This window comes from Perna viridis, chromosome 4, assembly GCF_037379345.1.
Source record: "Perna viridis isolate PV_CMFRI_1.1 ecotype Kerala chromosome 4, ASM3737934v1, whole genome shotgun sequence".
In the NCBI taxonomy this organism is placed as follows: Eukaryota; Metazoa; Mollusca; class Bivalvia; order Mytilida; family Mytilidae; genus Perna; species Perna viridis.
Window position 1 is genome coordinate 2,983,471 of NC_142448.1, and position 25,084 is coordinate 3,008,554.

A 25,084-nucleotide genomic window follows, 5' to 3' on the forward strand; every position below is an offset into this window, starting at 1 on the left:
CTGTGCCAGAGGTTGTCTGGTGCCATCCTTGGAGTATGGAGGAACGGAAATCTAACCTCTTACGTTGTAGGAGTAAAGACTAGTCATATAACGTTCGTTGCCCAACTGGCTTGACAGTTATCCCATACATTCATTATAAATGAAAGGTTTTTAGTAAGAGTTGAGACTTTCATACTTTTTTTTTATCTTTTGAGTTTTTTTTTAGGTTAAAATGTTATTATTATAATGTCATAATCAACTTGTCTTCTTTCGTCAATGGACTTTTAAATTTTATGTTATACAGCCCATGAGCTGGGAGGGTCCACCGTGCACCCCACTCATCAACTTCACGGTGATTTTCAGATACCCTTATACCTAACTATTGCGAAATGAATTCGTCGCCAAAGAATATTCTCGGATTCCTTTTTCAGTATAAGCTTGCATTTGTACCCCACTTGGCAAAAAAGATTTTTGTAAATCAATTGTTCGAGCGTCTATGAAACTAAATACACATATGTATCATTAGGTATCCATTGAAAAATATATCAATTAAAGCGATTTTTTTGTGGGGTACATTGTTTTCATTTTACTTCAACCCTGAGTGTTTACCGCAACTTTCTTGATACAATTGTAAAGCTGAGACATTGGGCTGTTGATACATATAAATGTGAATTTACTTCGTTTTGTAGAAAGAGAAAATTCGAAGAATAATAATAATCATAAAAAAAACAACAAAAACTGGCTTTTTACTTCAATGAGGTATAGAAAGTAGCCAAAAAAATACAAACTGATTCGTCAGTGGGAGTTGTAAGGATAGCTGGTTGATGAGTGGTTGTGCACGGAATATCTGCCCACGTACTAAAACCTATTATTTCAGTTTCCTAATCAATCAAAGATAATTTACAGCACTTTTCTGTGATCAACGTAGAGGGAAAGTTATATTTGGAGCCACATAAATAAAGAGGTTAGCGGAGCGCATTATGATACGACTGCAGTGATCAAACCCTGAACTGGGGCGAGTGTGGACGTGTAGTAATAGTTTTTGACACACTTAAGCATAGTGACTTGATGTTCGCTATGGTCACAACTGGTTTTGTCATAATATACCACAAAATTTAAATATTTTGAAAATTGGGCCAAAAACATTTTCAAGTTGATTTGGGTGGCGGTTGGGGCGTGTGGCCCCTTTGACCCCTTGTAACTCGAAAACTGCAAGATATATCTGAAATCGGATTGAAATTGTCACAAGGAATCCAATATGATCTTCAAAATCGACCAAAAACAAAGGGTTTATTTTTGTCCCATAGAATTTTTTGAAGATGGGAAGGAAGCTTTCATCGATGTAAAGAAACAACACAAATGCCATTAAAATTACTTCAGGGGTTTTCCAGGTATAGTCCGAAACACAGAATTTTTTTTTAAGTTTTATGACGGAATAGTCTGATAACCAAAAAATTGCAAATTGATTATTATTATTATTGTAATGTTTACAATTGATGTTTACATTTGGCACGTTAATAGCTTTTGAATGGTGTATTGCCTTTCATTTTTATTAAAATTAGATTTTTAGTCAACCATTTCATCACCTATTAGACACATTCAACCTTTTCATCGATTTTAGCCGTGTTTTGGGGCTCTAGTTGGTAAATTCATTTTTTCATATTTTCAATGTTTACATGTCGCGTGTACTTGATTTGACCCGTTATGGGGTTCTATTAGGTAAACCAATTATTTGTTGATTTTTTTTATCTATCCATATTTTCATTCCTAATTTGTTTCCTATGCCCTTTTCTTGTTTAAGTTTGCGACTTGTACGACCGTTTAATGTTTGTCTTGGTTTTTATAATGATTTTAAACTTTTTACTGCTATACTACATACAAAATTTAAGATCAATTTGGTAAAAGCATTACAAAACAAGAGGCTCCCTGGAGCCTGCATCGCTCACCTGGTTAAATTTTTGCCTTTCAAGGGCAATAACTAGAGCAAGTTGTCCTACAATCTAGACTCATTGAAGACCGATAGGACTTATCATGGGAATCACTTATCAATCTGAAGTTTCATTCAATCTATTGTAGTTTTCAAGATATTGACTGAAAACTGCAAAAAACTGTTTTTTTTTTGCTTTCAAGGGCAACAACTCTTAAATGGAGTCGTCTGACAAGTTTGATGCTGGAGACTTTGGTAGGCCTTACAATAAAAATCATTTCAGCAATCGAAAGTTTCATTCCATCTGTCAGTTTTTGAGATACAGGCTGAAAACTAAGTGTCCTTTTTCACCTTTCAAGGGCAATAACCCTTACATAGAGTCGTCTGACAACTTTGAACCTTAAAGACTTTTGTAGGCCTTATAAGGATACTTCAGCAATTGAGATATTGGCCAAACCGAACAGTTTTGGAAATATATGCAAAAAACTTTTGTACGACTCTGCGAAGGCAGAAATGTTTTTTAACCAATCAAAAATTCAAACGGTCGTTTTTTAAGAATACCCTAAAAAACAAAAATACCAACTTTCATTGAATTCTGTAGAGTAGTTTTTGGGAAGATTTTTGAAACTAATAACATCAAAAACAGCAACTCAAAACATAGGTCAACAGAAATTCACCAAAATTTGACTTCAAATAGACCTCATCATGCTGAATACTTTTTACCCCATGTCAGAATTTGGCCAAACCTAACGGTTTTGGAGATATATGCAAAAATCTACGCCATAACATCCACCAGTTCATGACGACCACAAAACTTCTGTAGTGATGACTTCAATCTTTGACCAAACGACCGTTTGGATTTTTGATTGAACATGGCCACCGTTACTAAAAATAGAACAGGGATCAGACAGCAGATTTTTGCATATATCTCATGATGATTAACAATATTACCCATGCCAGAAATTTGCTAAAGGCAATGGTTTTTGAGTAATCTGCAAAATACTGCATCAGTCATTTAGTGCTGAACACCCTAGGGAACAATCATGCCAAGTTTAGAACCTGTCAGTCTAGTAGTTTGAGGAGATTTTTGACAATTTGTTGATGGACGCCAAGTGATGGCTTAAGTTCACCTGGCCTTTGGCCAGGTGAGCTAAAACAAAAATACCAACTTTCATTGAATTCTGTATAATAGTTTTTGAGCATATTTTCTGGAAGTACCATCATCAAAAATACATCCAAAAAGGGCAAGAACTCCAACACGGGTCAACAGATTTTCACCAAAATTTTATCAGATAGATCTTATCATGTTGAATACTTTTACCAAAGGTCAAGTTTTGGAGATATATGATATGCAAAAATCTGCTGTCTGACCCGTTTTATTTTTAGCAACAGTGGTAATCATTTAACCGACCAAAAATCCAGTCATTTTGTGCAGGATACCCTAAGAATCATAAGTTTCATGCAAATCTATTCAGTGATGTGAGAGATGTTTGAAAAATTGTTAATGATGACGGATGCCCATAGCTCACACAGCCTATGGCCAGGTGAGCTAAAAAAGTGTGGAGAACTGTAATTTCACTGATATTTACCAAGTCAGAGAATGAAAATTTTGACTGATTAGCATGTTAAATGGAACATACTGAACACAACTGCAAGAAATACATTCCCTTAATGCAAATTTATTAAATCTTTTTCAAGGCAAAAAGGGAGTCACTTAAATCTGATTTTCAGACAAGATCTTAATTTTATTTGTAGAGATAACAGAATATCATTGAGATGAATAATTACCATTAACTTAATTACTGGTTATAAAAAGAGGTATTGAATGATATAAAAGGATTACATTTGGAGTATATCTTTGTGTAGTTTTCATAAATAGTAGGGACTTCCCGTGATGAACCTGAATCTGAAGAATAAAAAAACCCCAAAAAAACTGTCAGCAGGTAAATGAGGAATGGTGTCAAATACTTGTGTTTTTGCAGGTATTCAGCAAAATCTGTGTTCCAAGACTTACCAAAATTTTAGTTTTATGCTTCTAAAAACTTGTATTAAGATTATGATTAATATTACTGACTGAAGAAACCTCAAAAGCAATGAGTGGTGTTGAGAAAGAATCACTCAATTCTGATGAATTTTGATAATACTCCATTTCCAATTTAGGAAGGCAAGATGACCAGCTAGTAAATCCTTGTCTGCACCATGCTGGTCAAGGTAGGTGTGGGTCTTGAAGTTGATGCATTACAAGCAACGAGCTCATCAAAGCTGGCTGTGATATGATATATTAAAACATCTCACAACAGTTTTGATGGTCTTGTACACTGTATTGTTCTGAGTCTCATCCATCATCCAAATCATTGCTTCTTGTGCTAAATGGGAAAATTCAATGCTCTCATAGCTTCACCAGTGCAATATAATATGTTAAAGCTGACCAGATCCATGAAAAATGGTAACAAGCTATTAAGAAAGAAGACAACATACTATTTACATATAATTTATACAAAAGTTCATCAAGTATACAATAAATATAATGTCTATTCATCCTGATCTTCGATCTTTGGAGCAAGGTAATACTTCAGAAATCCCATATCAGCTATTTTGTATTCTACCACTGAAACATAAATGAATTAATATTGAGAAAGCAATTACAATTTTATATGATTGGATGACTTCCCTCCAACAGCAATTATGTTTTTTTTTTTAAATTCAAGTTATGATACCTTACCTTCCTATAAATGACCAATTTTGCTAATTTGGGGGATACTCAATGAGCATGCTCATTTACTTACTACAAAAGTGCCTATAAGGAAAGGGGGGAATAATTTTAGATATTCAAATAAAAGATCTACAAAACATGTCTAAATTGTTAACCACTAGACCTACTTTCAAAAGCACCCTAGGTATTATACTATAAGAAAAATTATTAAAATTCCCAGGATCTTTACTTTACAGATTAGACAACGAAGGCATACTAAATTATTAATAACCAAAATCATTTCCTCATTCCATTCTGATGTAACCCAAAACATTATTTTTGGAGTCCTTACCTAAAGGAACATCCTGAGACATGGACAAAGTAACTTGTGGTGACAATGGAGTTGCCTTGGCAAAATAATTCAAGTATCTCAAAGCAAAGGTTAAAGATACAGCTTGGTTCATTTCAATGATGACTGCTTCCTCTTCTTTGTCTGAACTTGAATTCTGTGCCAATTTTATGTTTCCTACAAAAAATCTAAAAGATGATATCAATCAGATCTAACATGATCAACACTAGGTTGTTACCCTTAATTCAATTGGATTATCTTCCTCACTGCATGGTATTGAAGTCTACTGAAATCAGTTCATTTCAAATTGCAATTGCTGTAATAAAATACATAAAATCTTGCAAATAGGAAAAATAAATACCTTATCTTGGTGTGTATCATGCACATTTTTACATAGAAATCATTTCCAGAGCATTGGGGAGGGGGGGATATTATGCATAAAAATTTAAGAATTGGCCACCAAAGATTTTCTCATGAGAAAAGACATTACTTATTGTAAACAAACCGGAAGTAAAATTTTCATGAAAGAAAGTTTTATCTCACCATCAAATACATCTTTAAGTATTGAATTTCAAATGGGATTTTCTTTAAATCATATTCAAATATCATAACATGATTCAGATCCAAGATTGTAAATCTTTCTAATACAGTGGATTTCGCTTAATTGCATAGCCTATCTGCCAGGAAAAATTATGCAAATAACCGAAATTACGATTTTACCGGAAGTGCGAGTTCAGGTAAGACGACGATACTGTAGATCAACCAGGGATACCACTGTTCAACATTTCTGATCTGGTATTTAATTGTTATAGACCTTCTCATTATATTGTTCTTTCATTAATAAATAATAATATATATTGTGTTTGTCTTGTTTATTGACCTTCTTTACTGTGTGTATTTATAAGTAAAACCACATGTTTCTCATCTATAAATAGTCAAGTAATTTCCTGACCTTTCTATGATAGAAATCCCATATTTCATATTTCAGTGTAATATTCATCAATGTTTGCAGTTTGTAGGCTTTTGAAATGGTCTGTGTGTATTTATTCCTCTGTTCATCACCATTGTACACTGATAGTTGTGTATTATACGAGTCATTGACCTCGATATATTCCTATGAAGTGTGGATAGTATGGGGGCACCTTAGGGTATTTGAATTTCATTAGACATTGTACTTAATGAATGATGACTTTTAATATTCGGTTGATATTTATGCCTAGTAACCCAAGCTCACTAAAAACTGTTCAGCTCATTAAAGAAAATTAAATTTACATTGATAATCATTCGTAGTCGAAAGAATTTAAATAGGGACCAAAAATACCCCAAGCCACATCATAAGGTGATGTTTGGCATGTCGTCAAAAGTCATTATTCACCTAGGTGCTTGTTTAATGTAATTAGAAATCATTTTAATTGTCTTTTATGTCCATTATGTTTTTAATCCATTATTAACACCTCCTAATTAATGATAATATAGTTTTGACAACAATAAATGTGATTGACATATTTATTACCGTAAGTCTTAAAATCGAATCTGGGAAAACCTGTCTTTACCTGGATGAGGCAAAATTCTCTATGCAATAAACCGAAATGCACATGCAATGCCTATGCACATAAGTGATTTTTTCCCTAATAGAATAATAGGAAATGGTTTTGAGCAGGAGAAAATTATGCTAATAACCGAAATATGCAATCAAGCTATATGCGATTAAGTGGAATCGACTGTATAACATGGTTCGAGATTAAAATTAAACGACGAAAAACCAGAGTCCTTTTTTTGTTGAACCCTCCTTTTCAAATGCTTTTGTAGGTGCTTTTTGCTTTTTTGGAACTATTTTGATTGGTTTGTTTCTTACAATATTCTTCCTTAAAGGTATGCTTGAAATTAAAATTATCTAATTTAATCTAATCTAAAGCTACTGATCTTTACATGATTATTTAGTCTGAATATAATTTTCTTTCCTTCATAATTTAGGTAACGACCTAACAAGTGCAAAATATTGATCTGTTGTCTAACAAAATACTACTGTAATCTCTGTCTAAAAACACTTTTTTTCACATAATTTGGCCTTCAAAATTGCACTGCGTACAATACATAAATGTGTATTATACACACCTAAATATGGTATTGAGTTACCTGGGGTACATCAAAACAAATTTTCAAAACACCTTTGATCTGAAGTCATTGTTTGAAGAAAGAAAAAGGAATGCCAGTCTAGCAGTTTACCAAAGAACAAAATGACAAAAAAGTTTTTGTGTTACAAACCTGATCCAGTATCACCACTAGTTGAAAATTTTACACCCTCTTTTGTACAGCAAATCACAACAGAATCACCAAACTGACTGAGGTCACGACATATTCTCTGGAATTCTCCTGCTGGCATTTTGACAACACTGCTATATTCTGTATCCTGTGGTAAATACATTTACAAATCAATGAACATTTATTCACTTTTTTATATGGTTGAAAGTTGCTTTTCATAAAATACTAAAATATATTCAGGGGGGAAATTTGTGACCTGAACCTGCTAGGGTGTATGCCCCCCCCCCCAAAAAAAAAATTTTTAGAAGCCTTTTCCTGCATTATGAGAGCCTTTTTTTTTTTTGCATATTCAACACTGTCAAGCCTGCCAAAAAATGTAAATGCTTTTCTATGGAGGAGTTTTATGATTTTTTGTTTTTTGGACACCATTTCCTACAGATGTGTCCTTCTCATTAAGCCAGGCCCATTGCAATCAGTTTTTGGCATTTTTTTTTCTCTAGCAAATGTGTATTGATACCAATTGGTAGACACTGCATTTTTCATTTACAGCATGTCACAAAACATTTATCTCCGATAGCTCATTGTGAAATTGTAAAAACAAGGTATTATCTGAATTTGGAATTATTCTGGATTTAAGGAAAAAGTAAAATAATTATAGAATTTACCCTACTTAGAGGGTTAGTTATGCCGTCATGACTTGGGGGGTTAGTTTTCCTTTCTTTTCATTTCCTAACTAACCTTACCCCTTATTCATGCCAGCATGACAAACCCCCTTAGTAAGAGTTAGGTTTACAATTTTTTTTTTGTTGTTTCCTAAATTCCATTACAATTCTAAATTCAAATGATAAATTGTTTAAAATATAAACAAATGAACTACGGTAATTGAAGTGTTTTTTTATTTTGTATTTACGCTTGAGATAATTTTTTCCCCTTGGCAAACAAATCTGCCTTAAAACATTGCAAAAACTTATCTGGTTATTGACAAAATGTTATTTGTATGTGAAAAATATGGACCTCATTCCCTCCTTAAAAAAAAAAATCTGTCAAAATACACCCATGAACATAAATTTTTAGCATTATGACCTCAGAGCACCATTAGATGTCCCAACTATGCTTCCGGATTTACAGAACTCAATTTAATACATTTTTACTTCATGTTTCACCCACTTTCACATTGTTTTCATTGTTCAAAATCCACATGACCTCCATTGTACACATTTTTTCTCGACCCAAGAGTAAGTACAAATTATCAAAAGGGTAGGACTAAAGATAATTCATATATTGCATTTGTATAGGAAATAGACCTCAGAGTGTTAAATAACTTTAAATGCCAAGTTAGGTTGAGTGACAAAGATATGTGTAATGAAAAATGTTTGGACAATGTGCAAGCTACAAATCATGCTAAGGGATTAAAAATGGTTATTGAAAATCAGAAAGTCATTGTTAAAATGTCCCATCCTAAAATTTTGAACCCTATCACCAATTTTACCATGAGTAAAACTAAACAAGAGCTCAGGAGCCTATATCACTTATCAAATTAAATTTTTGCCTTGCAAGGGCATTGACTCTAACAAGGAGTCGTCCAACAACTTTGATACAACACAAACTTTTGTAGGCCTTATTATAAGGATCATTTGAGTAATTGAGTTTCTTTCTATCATAATTTTCAAGATACTGGCTGAAAACTCTAAAAAATGGTCAATTTTCACCTTTCTGACAACAACTCTAATGAGTTGTCTGACAGCTTTGATCCTTGGAGACTTTTGCAGGCCTTGTAATAAAGATCATTTTGACAACTGAAAGAAATATCAAAAATAGGGATAAAACTTTTAAAAGGAGCTACAACTCCAACATGGCTCAACAGATTAAAATGAAAATTAGACCAGATACATGTAGATTACATCAAACAGAATTTTGCTTGACCTAACAATTTAGGAGATATATGTGAAAAAAATACTATCCGACACCTATGTTGTTTTTTGTATTGGCTGCCATGTTTTTTAAATGGATCAAAAATCTCCACATCAGTTCTATGCAGGATAGCCAACGGAACATTCTCATAAAGTTTGGTTCCAATTGGTCAAGCAGTATCAGAGAAGACCTCTGATTAACTAATACTTCAAAAGTCTTCCTTTAATAATAAGAAATTATGTCTTGTGAGCGATTTTCAGGGTTTAAACAGTAGTCCCGTAGTCCTGTGCCTACTTTATTTTAGTCCTCTGAGCTACCTACAGTAGTTTTTTTATTAGTCCTACAGACAGGACCACAGAATAATTATGAGGACTACTTGACTAATCAACCAGGAAGTCTAATGGGCTATCTAGCAAGAAAAGTAACTGTCAAACCCCGATTTTTGGTTATTCAAGTCATAAAAGTAGCAATTTGACAAATCTTTAAAGACCAAAACAGTTTGAAGTTGATAGTGCAACAACTTGCACATGTAAATATGCTTATTGCAAACAGACTCGGTGCTTGTCATATTGTTATTTTCTTGAAATTACATTTGTAAACTACTTTGACATTGCTAAAGAAACCAGGCTTCATCAGCACATATCGTGTGTGTGATCTATGATGAAAGTAGAATGTGCAGGTAAATTTGTGTTTCTAGTGTTATCGCAAACCAGGTTTGTCTAGGGATGTCAAGATTGCAGTGGTTTCACTTTCAGTCCATGCAAATGTAGTTTATTTATTAGACACATCCATTGCTCAACATGGCTTAACAGACAAAAATGAAAATTTGACCACAGATAGATCTCATCATGCTGAACACTTTTAATGGCTAAATGTAACGGTTTTGGATATATACCGTAATATATTTGGTGTGTATAGTGCGCAGTGCAATTTTGAAGGTCTTAACTGTTGCAGTAAAATTTTGTAAGGCAAAAAAAATAATCCATTTTTAGCGCTTGATCGGTCAATTAATTCACCTTAATGCTGTATTAAACATCAATACCTACATAAATTGGATAATTTTAATTTCAAAGCATGATAGAAATGACACAGGATGTAAGAAATGGCTTATAATACAAAAAAGTCGGGAAATCGGACATTTCCGGTTTCGGTTGTATCTCACATTTCATGATTTTTTATTTAAAAACATACTTTTAAGAAGAAAAATTGTAAGAAATAAATATCAGAATTATCATTTTCAGCTGTAAAAGCATTTGATAAGGAGGGTCTGACAAACAAGAGGCACCCAGGAGCCTGAATTGCTCATCTGGTTAAAGTTTGTCTTACTAGGGTAATGAATTTAACAAGATGTCCAACAATTTCGACTCGAGAAGACTTTGGTAGAACTTATTATGAGGATCATTTCAGCAACTGAAAGTTTCTTTCTATCTATCATAGGTTTCAAGATATTGGCAGAAAACTGTAAAAGAAACATCTTTCAAGGGTAATAACTCCTACAAGGAGTTGACTGACAACTTTACAAGGATAATTTCAGCAATTGAAAGAGTTTGGTTAAACCTTACAGTTTTGAGATATATGTGAAAAACTGTCTGACCCCTGTTCTATTTTTAGTAATGATGGCCAAATGATGAATCAAAAACCCCCACATCAGTTTTATGCAGGATATCCACAAAAAAAAATTAAATAGAGCAAAAATCGTTGAAAAAGGGCAATAACTCCAACATGGCTTAACGGATTAAAACCAAAATTTAACCAGAGATAGATCTCATCATGCTGAACACTTTTACCCCGTCAGAATTTAGGTAACCCTAATGGTTTTGGAGATACATATATGTGCGAAAAACTACTGTCTGACCCCTTAAAGTTTCAATTTAGGGGAGAGATAAGAGAGGTTCATTAACTCCACATGAATGTAAAGAAATTTTTAGTACATGTATATGTTGTTTTAAAATGGCATTATGTTGATTCAAATTGTAATTCATTCTGATGTTGCACCTCCACTTAAAATCTTTCTGTTCTTAATGGGGTCGTATCTAACCTAGCCCAGGCCCACAGACAATTATCAGTTTCATATTAACTTGAAATTCTCTAGGTACGCAGGCCAAGTCCACTTTCAGTCTATTGGCTCATCTAAAATTTATTGGGTCCTGTCAATAGGATCCCTGCAGTTTTTGACTCGAGAAAAGTAACTTTCACTTTTCTTCTACAAAACAGTCAAGGCCACTGGTGCTTTTAAATGATAGATACACGTCTCGAGATGGAACAAAAAAAAATACAAAAAAATAAATCTGGAAATTCAGAAATCGCCCTACAGAATACTTGCATTTTCTAAAATTGTATTTGTGTTTTCCTATGTACCAATGCATTGATCAATTTTTCTGGATTTTTTCAGTGTGTAATTTATACCAATTTGTTTTTTATTGAACTGTAAGGGTGAAGGCCTTGCAATTAAGTTCTCTTACTAATATGTATCAAATGAATAAAAAAAACAAAAAAACAAAAAAAACAAAACACAAACCCAATTTAGAAAAAAACTCAAAGGTTTCCTTATGTTACATTCTGTTTTAGATGGGCACAATTTTAATCCTGCAAGTAATACTATCATACTTACAGGAATACCAAGCTGTTCAGCATCTATATCTAGCAGCTTCATTTCATAATCTGATACTTTCTCATTGTCTAAAAAAAAATTTCAAGGTAATTATCAAGTTACAATTAAAAGGAGACTCAATTCATCCGTGCCACCAAGGTCAAGTACAACTTTGGTGTGGAAGAGTTCTATTACCTGTATGTGGCATATTTCTAAACAATTTGTTCAAGTTTGGAAGGCAAACTTACATGTAAATTGCAGGAAAGTAATCTTCGTTTGGGATTTCCTGTGGAAATCTCATATTGAAAAATTCCATAGAACACTGATACAATGTATGGAATACATGGTAGGTAGTGTTTCAACCCTCAATCCTACATTAGTACATCATGTACAATGTAGTTGTTCAAAAAATTCAACTGGAGGGAAGAACAAGAACTTTAAGTTAAATCCAAATAAGTTGGAGTATGAAGAATTATTTCCAACCTTATCTTCTTTTTGGTAACTAGGTGAAAAATAATTCACCTTCCCAAAGTAATTTTACCATCTCATGTGAAGCCTGCAAAAAAGGCTGTGGTTGCTATGGTGGTTTAGGTGAAAATTAATAAAATTAAAATTTATTTAAATTATTTTCTATCAAATTAAAGAAAAAAAAAACCCGTAAGATTTATTTCCAGGATGTTCTTATTACATTATTTCCCTGAAGACTTATTTTTAAACGCCTCTGTCAAAACCAAATATTACCCTGTGAAACAATGTAAACAAAACAATTAGTTTAATAGTATAATCGAAAACCAGTGCAGAAAGTGACTATTTTACATCCGATAACTGGTCTTGGACTTGGGAAATCTTCATGCCCTGAGCAAGACATAATGGAATACTCACTCTGAGATTCAAACATGAAAGTGACTGTATCAGCATTGTCACTAGCTTTCATTGTTATCACATCGTCATTTCCAGCACATTTCAAGATCTTGGACATCCTGCAACATACATGTACAATCAATTTTCAAAAAGACTTCATTAAGCAAGAGTAGCTGCAAAACGTAGCTCTATTTTATTTTCATTTTTGAAACGCAAATAATAATAATAAAAAAAGATCAAGAGCTACGATTTAGCAGCTGAAGTCAGAGACGACTCCCTACATGTATAGTCGAAAGCTCTATATACTTAAAATTTATACATATAAAGACCAAATCTAATAGGGGTACCTTGAAATGCAGAAAGACACTAAATTTTTTCAAAATGTATTTAACCTCACTTATTTTAATTGTGTTAGAGTGAACCTGGTGACATTACAGTACATGACAATATGGCAACCACAAGTGCATAAGGCAGATAACTGTTTGTTTATTATTTTCATTTCATTCTGTGGTAATACAATCTTTCAAAGATTTCTAAAAGATTACATCTGCCATGTCATTTTACAGCTTGCAACATAAAGTGCATTTATTTTTCATTGTTTATTATGTCATTAATCATTTTTTCTATCATATTGAATGAAGCTGTTTGTAATTTATAATATTTTTTATTATTGGATTAAATGTCATTTAATATAACAAGGAAATAGAAGTATCAAATATAAATACATCAGTGACTTCCACATTCACACACAACTGAAAATAATATAGTATCTCTCAGCCTCTCTCTCTCACCACATACACAGACACACACATACACAATACATAACATTAAAATATGCATATGAACACCTTGTCAAACAGCAAATAACCTTAAATAGTACTCTGGTCTTCATGCATACTTTTAACATTCATGACTTTCAAATACATATGCACAAATATATACATCAATATATAAACTGAAAGAATAAACATACACAGCATTAAATTAAGACATAACTCGACAATTTATGCAGGAAGACACTACTTCAATAATGTAAAATATATTTTCAATGTAATCTAATTATTTCAGTTATACATGAAAAGATATTCTTATATTTGTAAATTAATAAACATAGGCATATTTTAATTTCCCAAATTTTTAAACTATTCAGATATCCTGCACAGTTTTGAGTTTTATTTTAATGAATAAGGATACTGTTTCAGATCTTCCTGCATACCATATATAATGATAAAAATTCTTGACATATATTATTGATGTAATAAAACAATAAATAAATGAGAGCAGTTCGTGTAAAATACAATAGTGTCCCATTAATTTCAATCACCAAAAGTCACATAGTTACACTCAGTCCTTTTTCTTTTTGATTGTCGTCGTTCTTTCATTGATCTTTCCTTTTCTCTGTCCAATTTTTTTTACCCATAGCTTATGGTTTTATGACATTCATCATTCCATCAGTGGAAGTAATCACGCGTTTATCTGGAGGTACATAGCTCGTAAATCGTTTGAACAGTCTTTCGTGTTCCTCCAAACTGCTTATCAGTCAGACAATATTGACCTCTTGACACCAAAGAACGCTTCAAGTCCTTGAATTGTGCATCCACAATTTTCGTAATTGTTGTAATCAAGTCTAATAATGGTTTGGATTCCCAGTTGATGGATGCTTTCAAGATGTGGTTCATTGATTCACTGTTATTGGTCCAACTTTTATCGAAAAACCTGGTGATGTTGGTGCAGCCCACAATTCTTTAATTGTACTTTTAACACGTGTCGTAAAATAGCGGTGGAAGAGGGGCAAAATTCTTTGGTCTTGTCCTCGATTTGCTCACACTGTACATCAAAACAAATTTCGTCGTCGGAGTGGATAAGACTGGTCTCACCAAAAATGCTGTCAAGTAATTTTTCTGTCTTTCCTATTGATACCATTCATTGTCTATCATTCTTTGATGTTACCTCTTAAATGACGCATGCAATGGATATGTCCAGAGTTCGGGAATGCTTTCTTAATGGAGTTGACCAATGCAGATTCCTCATCTGTACCAAATACCAGTCATTCTTTGTCAGTATCGCTGAGCTTTGTTCGTAGGTGATTGAAGAAGTTGCTGAAACTGTCGAAATCACTATTGTCGTGGATGTAAATTGGTCCAAGAAAAATTGGTTTTTCTCTTGCCTTCTCCATAACAACGGACATCTGCTTGTAACAAGAAGCTGCAACGTGCATGTCGCAAAGATTGAAGGTTTTGTCAACTCCTGTAATGGTTTGACTAGAGCTACACATGTGCTTGATATCTTCTTGTTGAGCTTCTGAGTATAGAATCAAACAAGGTGCTTTCCCAACGTCTCTGATAATGGATCTAACAATAGTGTCCTTGTTAGCTTCTTTCTTCATTTTTGTGCGAACACTTATGATACTCACATCATTGAATTATTATACTAAATATTGTAAAAAATTATGGTATACAAATTTATAAATTGCAATGCCAATTCATTTTCCAATCATTGGATTTATATAAGAAATTACTTGAATAATTATGTTCAGTTGAGAAAAAAAAGATATATATATATATATATAAATTATGGTGATACAGATTCAACCGAAACTAATAAAACTGATTAATAAGTACAAAAAATATATTTAACTTTTTAAATTGATTGCTCATAAACAACACTCAGGAAATTGGCTTATTGATTTAAATATACAGTTAACTGGAATTGTTAATCTTATTCTAATGATATAATAATCAATAAAATTAAACCATGTCATAAATTAAAATATTGACACTTGGATTAATTACCTTGATGGTTTAGGCACACGCCTTTTAATCCAATTATCTATGGTGTTAAATTAAGCTAAATGGTTATGAAAATTAACTGATATAAATATGAATTTAAAATTTCAAAATTACTTTTTTTAAACAAATTTGAATTGATATTTTAAATTATTGGAAGGAAAAAATTTACATTTAAAAAAAAAATTAAAAAAGATACAAGTTAAGTGTATGAACTTGATAATAACCTTCACCTAAATTAAAATGAGGATTATAGATAAGTGACCTTTGCAGTGTCTTTGTCGGATCATACCGGTTTTGTGTGAAACAGAAATCCTGACAGAAACTTCATTGACACATCTGACCATGCAGAAAGATGTGCTTCACTCATTGGAACACAAGCACTGTGTACCCAACCATCACATTTACTACATTGGATTGTGCTATCATCACATCTTAAACATGGATAATTTGCCATTTTCAGATAAAAATGGTATATGAAATTTATTTGCAATCTGTTTTTATTCTCTTTTCAAGCATATTATAAAAACATTTTTTGGATTGCCATTGCCAATTAAATTCGAATATTGAATTATGAGTGGAGTTTGTTGGGGTTTAACCTTGAGTAGCAATATTTCAGCTATATTCAGGTGATGAACATGAAGTGGATGATAAAATGAACATGAAATGATGATGAAATGAAAAATGTTATGGGGCACAAGGATAATGGGGTTGAGAAATTTTGATTGCCACTGGAAATTGGGAGAGGTGGGTAGGGTCGGACAATTTAGTCTCCTGTGGTGAAGCCCAGTGGTTCCTACTCCGGGAGAATACCACAGTTGGGTTCTTCAACGTGCGAGGAACGTGGCATCTTTCCCAACACGGTGCACCACTATGGTTTGCGGTCAGGTTTTCTATATTATAGCCTGACAACCCCCACATATAACACACTAGGGGTACCCCATTCCACCACCTGGGGCACACAACCCAGTTGCTCTGTGGGCAGAGGGCCCTAGCCCCTGGCTAGAGTTCTAAGCACTACTTAGTCGCCTTTTACAAGCATAGCACTGCTGCAGGCTTATTCTTTTGTTATAAAAACATAAAATTCAATCAGATATAATCTAATTACATTAAAACATTTCAATTAGCATCCTTAAGAAAATAGTGATTTGATTAATTACATTGCTTTGAAGAACCAATTATTGCATAATTAAAATTTTATTTTATTTGCCTAAATTTTTTTTTAATGAATAATAGCCTATTGTTAATCATTTTTGATATTTTGAAGAATTTCTTCGATATAGTAATTAAAATTTTCTTTTGAAAATAGGTCTAGAGCATCAATCTGGGTATGGCTTTGTAGACTTTACACAATTTATTTTGTGTTCAGTAGCTTGTACAACTAGTAAAACATTGTAAAATGTAATACATTTCTTACACATTGGCAAAAAATACAAAAACAGTCTAATATTAGGTGTACTTCTGCTTTTTTCATGTCTTTCAGCCTTTCAAGGTACCGATAACAGAATGAGGGGCAAAACCCACATTTGAAGTACTATCAGCAAGTTGATTGGTAATACATGTACAAGTAATGAAAATGTGAAATGCTTAATTTGGGAGAATTTTGTTAATTTAATTATTTCAAAGATCAACAATTTATTAAACTAACGATCTGTTCAAAACGTTAACGTTTTTTTTTCACAGAAAATATCCAAGAGTAATTACTGTACTTTTAGTAAATGAATAATAAATCGAGAAAACCAGGCACCTTTTTTAATAAAAGTAACAGCCAGTTAGAGCTTCACTGTACAGTTAACCTGATACCTCGTGTTGATACAGCAGCACAGGAATAAGAGTCTTGCAACTTCTAACGATAATAGCATGATCATTTAGGAAAAAAACTTACGTGACCAAGTTCATCCCCATCGATAAATTTCTGTCACATCTGTAGGTTTCGAAACCATCGCTCCGTATGTTAAACGACACTAAGCTCACATGAGAACTGTCCATGGCCTGCAAAGCTATCCCAGTACTACTGCATTCAAATATCGCTTCATTTAGCAAGTCTTTGATAGCTTCTAACACTTTCTTTAACAAAGAACCCTGCACTAATCTTGCTTCAAACATTATGCACGATTAAATAATTTATGCAGATTGTCAATACTGATAAACAATACTTTTACAAGAACAGACAATCAAGAAATATGTTGTCCCTTTTGTTTTTGTTCGAAAATGCTTCAGTTAATTGACAACACTTCTTTTCGCGACCAACTGATCAGCATAATTGTTAAACTCGCGCTAAAAAGCAAATGGCGGGAACCTTGAAGACTCTCCATTCTAATTGGACGATTAAGACCACGTGTCTTATTCCTATCTGGTCTCTTTTGCGGTTGCAAGATATGTTTTGATAATTGAAAATTGAACATTCGAATTGATGTCGACGCGACAAAGTAGTCTCCCCTGTGCAATGCCAATAAAAACCGTCAAAAGTCAAAACAAAATGCTAAAGATGTAAATATTTCTTCGATAACATTACTCCCGGAGAAAGAAATCATCATACATATTCGTAAGATATTTGCTAGTAGCTCTTGTGTCTTGACTGAGACACTATAGCTAAAGAACTTGCGAAGAGAGCTGTTGTTTACAATTAATATAGAATAAGGGTATCCGATTTCCTTCCATGATCTCTTTGGTTGTCATTAAAGCTTCATCATCGTTGACGGTTTTCAGGATGAAATTTTCAACATTTCAGATAATCTTGCTGTATTTTTTTTCATCTCTGACGATAAACTCAGAGATAGAGTATTAGAAGCTTGTTGTGCAACGGAAAATTCCCACGATAGAAAAATCATATTGCAATACATACCCTCCATAACATCTCACTTTATTGGTTTATTATATAGAATACAAAAACGTGGGAATAGTTGCATTTATTTTATATAGCAAGAGGATGGAATATGTAGGGTATGATATTAACATTTTGTGAACCTTGTCATCGGCAAATTGATGAAATGCAGTGGCTGCTTGTCCACGCATTCGTGGATGGGGAGCCTCTACAGGCTAATCGTCCACACACCTGTTTAGAGTCAATAAGACACATAATCAAGAAATCATGACCGAACTGATTCATTTACATTAGTAATGTAGAAATTGTAAAAAAATCTTCATACAAATATATAGAAAATGATACACATATAATTTAATTCCTCGTTACTGATGTAACAAATTATGATTAAAATTGACACAGAATTAACACAAAATACACATTTAACAAACTTGGAAGACTATTTTAAAAACAAAATTTGCACATCGAGAAAGATTGTTTTGTCACATGATTCAGTCAGGCACATTTTAAATCATATTGCTGCCATTTCAGATGGCAATCACAAGCCATAGTAAGTCTTGGACTTTTTCTCCTTGACATGTGAAACTTATCTATTCCCACTGGTCCTTCTTTGTAGAAACTAAAATTTTCAGAACTTTCCAAGCGTTTTTTTAACACGTGGGATATTTATATTTTCGACCAAGATTTTATTAAGCATTTGGTGAGGACGATGCATTGAGTTTGGCACCAGTCACCATAACTTCTGTGACTTTCTCTGTGTGTGTCCAACATAAAATCCGTCCATTTTCAAGCACAGGGGCTTGCTCCTTCTATCAAATATGCAATCAAACTAGTATATAATACAAATTATTCAGTTGAAAACTGTTCAGTTCATTAAATGTGAACACAGTATGTGATGATATTAATAGTCATATATATGTTTGGGGATACATGGAAGTTCAACAACATTTCCATAATAAATCGGACATTTCCATAATGATTCTGTATGTTTTTTTTATACAAACCGGATGTGTGGACAAGGAACCATTGCCTTGATGAAAATTCTACTTGCCCAACAACTTGAAATCTAGGTTGTCCTTTAGTAAATGTGTGTTAAAAAGTGAAAATGACTTTCACTTTCAAGTTACTATGGAAATTACAAATCCCACATTAAATTTGGTAGTCACTTGCCCCAAGAATGTCTGATTGGTGAGATAGAAGAGGCTGGTGCAGAGGTGCCTCAAAACCTGTAACATGGCCTTATCTAGACAACAAAGACAAGTTTTAGTAAATTCTGTAAAAAAATTACAATAATGACAGTTTTGTCTATGTCTTCTATTATAAAAAAAAAAAAAGTTAGCACAAACAAAGAGAAGTTGTTGCTTATTTCTCCTTCTACTAGAGTCTGGAGTAGGCCCAGGATTAACCACCCGGCTGTCCAACAAAATACTGCACCCTCAAGATCTTCAAAATGGGCACATCAAATAATTAACAGAAAGAACATCGATCTCTGTACTTATGAACAGTAACTTCTCCTAGAATTTTGCTGTGATATTGTTTTCCTTTTCATTGGTCTCTTTAGTCCAATTTAGAAGAGAGCCAAACCTTTCTTGCCCTTTGCAGTGCCCTTCTGCCCTTTTAATTTTACCCTAAACGCCCTTGTGCCTTTTTATGTTTCAGTATCATTTTGCTAATTAGAAGAGCCATAAATCTGACAAAAGATGTTAATTGCTGTCTAAACAGGTGTAGGAAAGTTTTTACAACTGTTAAATAACTATTAAGAAGCAATCAGGGTTACTGATGATGATTGACACTAAGAAAATGGGTCTCAAATGTATCTATCACAATTTTATGGACAGCCAATCTTTTGTTCAATAATGATTAATTTCTACTGCGCAATCAATTAGACAAAAACAATGTACTATCAATTTAACAGGTCTGAATTGTGTTGAACCATATGTATAAACAATTATAAAATTATGGATTTATTTATCAAATTGTCAGTTACCTCCCATATAATTTTCAATTTTTCTGTATTTTCAACAGTACAATATATTTCCAAAAAATTGCAATAGTTCTAGGAAATACAATTAAATTAATGATAATCTTGGAAATTTGGTAGCAGCAATCTTGATCATTTGTTATATTTGTAACGTGCCACCCATTTAAATAAATGAATAAATATATATATGGAGTACTGGGTATTGTGCCTCTCCCTAATTCTCCCTGGATACAGAAGAAGCACCTAACTGAATTAGAACAATGTGTAATAAGCCTGAAAAATCTCTGTATCTCTGTTTTATTCTCTAGATAAATGTTGATGTAAGCAATTATATTGTCGTTGGTTGTTCTGACATTACTCAATCGAAGCAAAACAGGGGTAGGAATACTGTATATAGACCTATTTTCCCCTTTTAGGTTAAATGCCAATGCAGGGTCTATACATTTTTCGTGTATAGGTGATATTAGTGATGTAATTGCAGTGATAGCATATAATGAAGCTGGTTTGCTGGACACACCGGCTACACTCCTTGCTACTGCTCTGCTTATAAGAATCAGGTTTACTAGTCTATGTGCACTGTCTATGTACATATGCATCTTGACAACCACTGCTCAATTTCCGGTGGCTAGCCCTTATTTAGGAAAGCAAATGCAATTCTTATTTATTGCTTGTTATCGTTCTTACCTCAATGGTAGCAGCTTCTCTTTAGTCCACTACAGGCCAACAAGTCACAACACAGACTAATTTCAAAACTACTAACTCTGGTTTATGTACCCATTTATGGATTATTCCATTATCATTTTGTTAGATATAATAAGAGATAATTTGTGGAGGGGGTAGATTGGTACTCATTTGTACATGGGTATGGCATTTATATTCGACCATTTAACACCCAGCAACAGCGAGGTGTTAAGTAAGAATATAAATGCCAAACCCATGTTAAAATGAGTACAAAGCTACCCCCGGAAGGAATTATTTATTTTCTAATATGACAAATACGGTAATTTTTGTGACAAAAAATTCCTTAGGCGGAGCCAAAATAACGGCTGTTCCGTTTAACCTGACCTGTATGGAAGATTAAATTTGTATATTTATGTCATTGTATGTGTTAAATGTGTGTATTTATTTAATTGATTTCAAATAGATTACCTCTCAGTCATTAAATCATCACGTAAATGTTTTTAAATGAGTGTTTTGAACCGAGTTCTTCAGTCAATAATCCCAAAGGCTGATTTCCACTACCAACACCAGTTGGTTCTATTCACCAACTAACATTGACCTTGAGAGACCTGTATTGGTATTCAAGGTCGTTAAAAACCCATAATCATCATCTGGTTGTTGGAAATGTTTGTGATACTTCTCCAGTATTTACCCATATATTTCCAAATTGCCTCTTAGACTGTTCCTTTGTAATTTTATTTTAGGTTATGACTATGATAAACCGAGCTCCTTCTTTATTTATGGTGTTGCTATGGGTGAAGTCTCGTTTGGTGATGAGAATGTGTAAGACTTACTTCTGGGAAAGCTTAATACACTTCTACACAGCCAATCATTTTTTAATTATTATTGAATAAATAAATGAATATAAAATCGTATCCAGTGACATATTAAAAGACAAAACAGCATCTCCATACATGAGCAATGCTCCACTTCTATGTCTACAAATTTTTTCACTTCCATCAGAATATTTTTTAGCCATTCAAATGGCATTCATAGTTCTGGTCTTACAGTACATATATAGGACATTGCTGACACTCTGTCCATATTACTGCCTAGATTTTATCAGTTTGGTAAATTCGTTATTACCCCTGTTTTGGCTTCTACATGCCATTTCAAGGGTGACAGTAACACAATATAAACAAAGGGTTCAAACTTTCTTTCCTAGGCTAATGAGAACTTAAATGAATGTGAGGGTGCATTACTAGGGCATGAAGTGATAGATACACATGGTGGCAATTCCATGAAAAAAAAAGAGTGATGACAAAAAGTTCGATTTTATATACAATTAATGTTTTATAAGGCCACAATATTTTAATTTGTTGGGTTACAGATTTTTGACTGGTTTGATTTGGTCAGACAGAAAAAAATAAAAATAAAAATTTTGAAAAATATATATCTACTACCTGAAGTGGGATTCCAATCTTCTGTAAGTACCTACACATCATTTTAATATACACAAATTCTCATTCCAACTTTTTAAGTGTTCAATGAATTCAAAGTGTAATACTTAAACGGTGTTAATTTCCTCTCTTTTTTTTGTATCTATAGCCGCCTTTACAGTATGGTATAGTTTGGTTGAAATAAAGGTGGTGAAAAGTGACTGAAAAGTTATGTTAAAATATAAGTGGAAATTGAGTTTTAAAACGGGGTTGGTCAAAAACATGTACTGTTTAATTTATCATTAAATTACCTACCATGGTTTTTACACGCTGTAAAAATTTTGAAGGGATGTATTATGGTACACAAATGTCGGCCATCCATCTGTTCGTCCTAAACACATTGCACCGTAACTTGAGAACAACTCTTCTAAATTTCTTGAAACTTAAGAAAGATGTTTCTTATGATGGTGAAATGGTCTGTATACTTTTTTGTGAAAATCAGATTAAAACTTTTTGAGTTACAAGACTTTTGTTACTTAAATTGGTGGTGTTTTTAAGTCACTAATATTGTTAGCAACTTTTTGCACTTGCAATTAATTTCAGTACTTTATATTCTCATATGATTTGCATAATATTGTATATTTATACTGCCGTGTTTACTGCCATATTGCATAGTTCTAACTTTATACAAGACAAAAATGTACCTCTTAAATATCATACACATATGTTCTATGTGTGTTTCTTGCATGTATTAGAATGGAAAGTTTACATGAAATGATCGGTTAGCTTTGAACATTACCCAGTTTCAAATTCAGGCACAGGTGCTCATTACAAGACTATATAGGCCATACACATTAGCAGGGCCCCGATATCTATGAATATTCATAGCAAGTTGTTACTTCTGGTTTCTAATCCGGTTCCCTGATCAATATCATAAGCGACCCAAAGATCGCTACAACATACCTCTTTTTAAAAAATATCATACACATCTGTGTGTGTTTTTTTGCTTGAATGAGAAAGGGAAGTTTGCATTAAAAGATGAAATGATCAGTTATCATTGAATTTATGTAATATTACCCAGTTTATGATTCAAACATAGGTGCTTGTTACAATTGACTTTTTATACATGTAGGTCATATATATTATCAGCACCCCGATATCTATATATATAGCCATTGTCAGTTTTTAATCTGATTCTGGGGAAATGAAAACATTTGGTCATCGTGGTTATGAAAGAATACGCAATTATTTCAAGGGAACCAAGATTTTAGCAGAAGTCACATGATTTTAGAGCCTATTGCATTCCTGCCATTTCAAAATCAATGACAGAGAATATTTGACTTTGAAGGCTTCAGCCTTTGATTTTTCTCATGTCATGCCATATCTCAAAAATGATTGATAATTATTGTTTAAAACTTTTCATGATGATTCTATATTTAATTCTTGAGTTATTGAATTTTTTCTTGATTTTTTTTTTAATTAAGAAAGGAGGTATTTTTTTCACATTTGGTGGATTTTGAGGGGAATTTAAGAAGTGCATTAATCCTTAAAAAATATGTATGGGTGGTTGGGTCTTAAAAAACTTTCCTATTGAGCAGGAATAAGGAATGAGTCAGGATATACTTAGCATGACATCCTGTACAACCTTGTGTTATGTTTTTTTCTTCATAAGACGACAGGCGTATCATGCGTTCCTGGCACAGCTGTTTATTTTTGTGCCTAGCCTAAACATTTTATGGTCATTTTAACTCAAGCACTGTTGAAGTCTATATAGATTTTCCCCAATTAACCCAATATACATGTACCCAGTATAATGCTTTTGAAAAATGAAATAATTTCCCTGCCTACCTATCCTATATTTTTCTTACTGAAAGCAAGAAACAAGACTTTTTGGGGCCTATTGGCTAATACATGTATGTACAATCTGTGTTGTTATTAATCATGTCAATTATATCTTAGTATAGGATACCGATTTGATATGAGTACATCTATTTGGTAATTGGTAAAAGTGAAATATTTTCATTGCAGTCTTTTCTTTACTTGTAGATGATGTATAGAACTTTTGGTCAGTGCATCAGACGTCAAATTCCAACAAAATCGGTCGCCCTAGTACATAATACTCACTATGATACTATTCGACTGCTTTATCTGAATAAAAGGACATCATATCAAATATTCTCTCAGTGTTATCGCTATGTACAAACAGAAAATGTCAAATCTGTTGAGCAAGAACGACCAGATAAGCCTGAGAAACCACCAGGTTACACTAACTTTGGTCAAAAAAAGACCAGATCATATTCCAAAGTCACCTGGTTTACTAATATAATGTGTCTTGGTGGATTTGTTCTCATTCTGTTTGGAGGGTAAGTTCATTCTAGCAGGAAACTAACTTTCAAATGTAAATGTTTAGTAAAATTTTTAATATGGCTTACAGATTAAACTCATGAAAGGAGGAGGTGTTATAAGGCCATAAAAGTGGCTTAACAGCAATTTATCTTATATTTTGTATATACATGTACATGTACTTAGACATTATATCACTACATTTTTCCTTGGTACTGATTAAGCTACAGGGCAACCTTTTTGACCTTTAGATAGGGTCAAAGGTTAATAGATGTATTTAGAACACATTGAAATGGACAGTGGTAACAGCTTACAGATCATTTACAGATGATTTTGTTTCATAAACATAAACATACCTTATACAACATATTTTACCAAAGATTGAGTTATAAGAGTTGTTAATTTTTAATAGCTGTCAGTTATAATGGTGGATGGCAAATTTAAAGGTTAAGGTCATCATAATTGACAGTTATTCAAAAT

The 25,084-nt window shown here is 33.0% G+C and overlaps 2 protein-coding genes across 8 annotated transcripts in view; one reads left to right on the top strand and one right to left on the bottom strand.

Moving 5' to 3' along the window:
- Nucleotides 1–4,381: 4,381 nt before the first annotated feature.
- Nucleotides 4,382–17,650, bottom strand: LOC148618453 (DNA sliding clamp PCNA-like). The gene is made up of 6 exons (XM_088577418.1): nucleotides 17,243–17,650; nucleotides 12,593–12,690; nucleotides 11,732–11,799; nucleotides 7,213–7,357; nucleotides 4,951–5,124; nucleotides 4,382–4,514 (listed from the first exon to the last, which is right to left on the bottom strand). The coding sequence occupies exons 1-6, from the start codon at nucleotides 17,461–17,463 to the stop codon at nucleotides 4,438–4,440; spliced, it is 783 nt and encodes a 260-aa protein (XP_088433544.1). The 5' UTR covers nucleotides 17,464–17,650; the 3' UTR covers nucleotides 4,382–4,437.
- An 87-nt stretch (nucleotides 17,651–17,737) lies between these two features.
- The window catches only part of LOC148618454 (calcium uptake protein 1, mitochondrial-like), a 28,773-nt gene continuing 21,426 nt past the window's right edge, over nucleotides 17,738–25,084 (top strand). For 4 of the 7 annotated variants that reach the window (XM_088577411.1, XM_088577413.1, XM_088577415.1 and 1 more), the window contains exons 1-2: nucleotides 17,743–17,902; nucleotides 24,308–24,624. In XM_088577411.1, the coding sequence (XP_088433537.1) occupies nucleotides 24,308–24,624 (317 nt within the window). In that variant the 5' untranslated portion in view covers nucleotides 17,743–17,902. Of the gene's footprint in view, nucleotides 17,903–24,307; nucleotides 24,625–25,084 lie in introns of all 7 variants that reach the window. The other 3 variants (XM_088577412.1, XM_088577414.1, XM_088577417.1) reach the window with 1 other exon arrangement.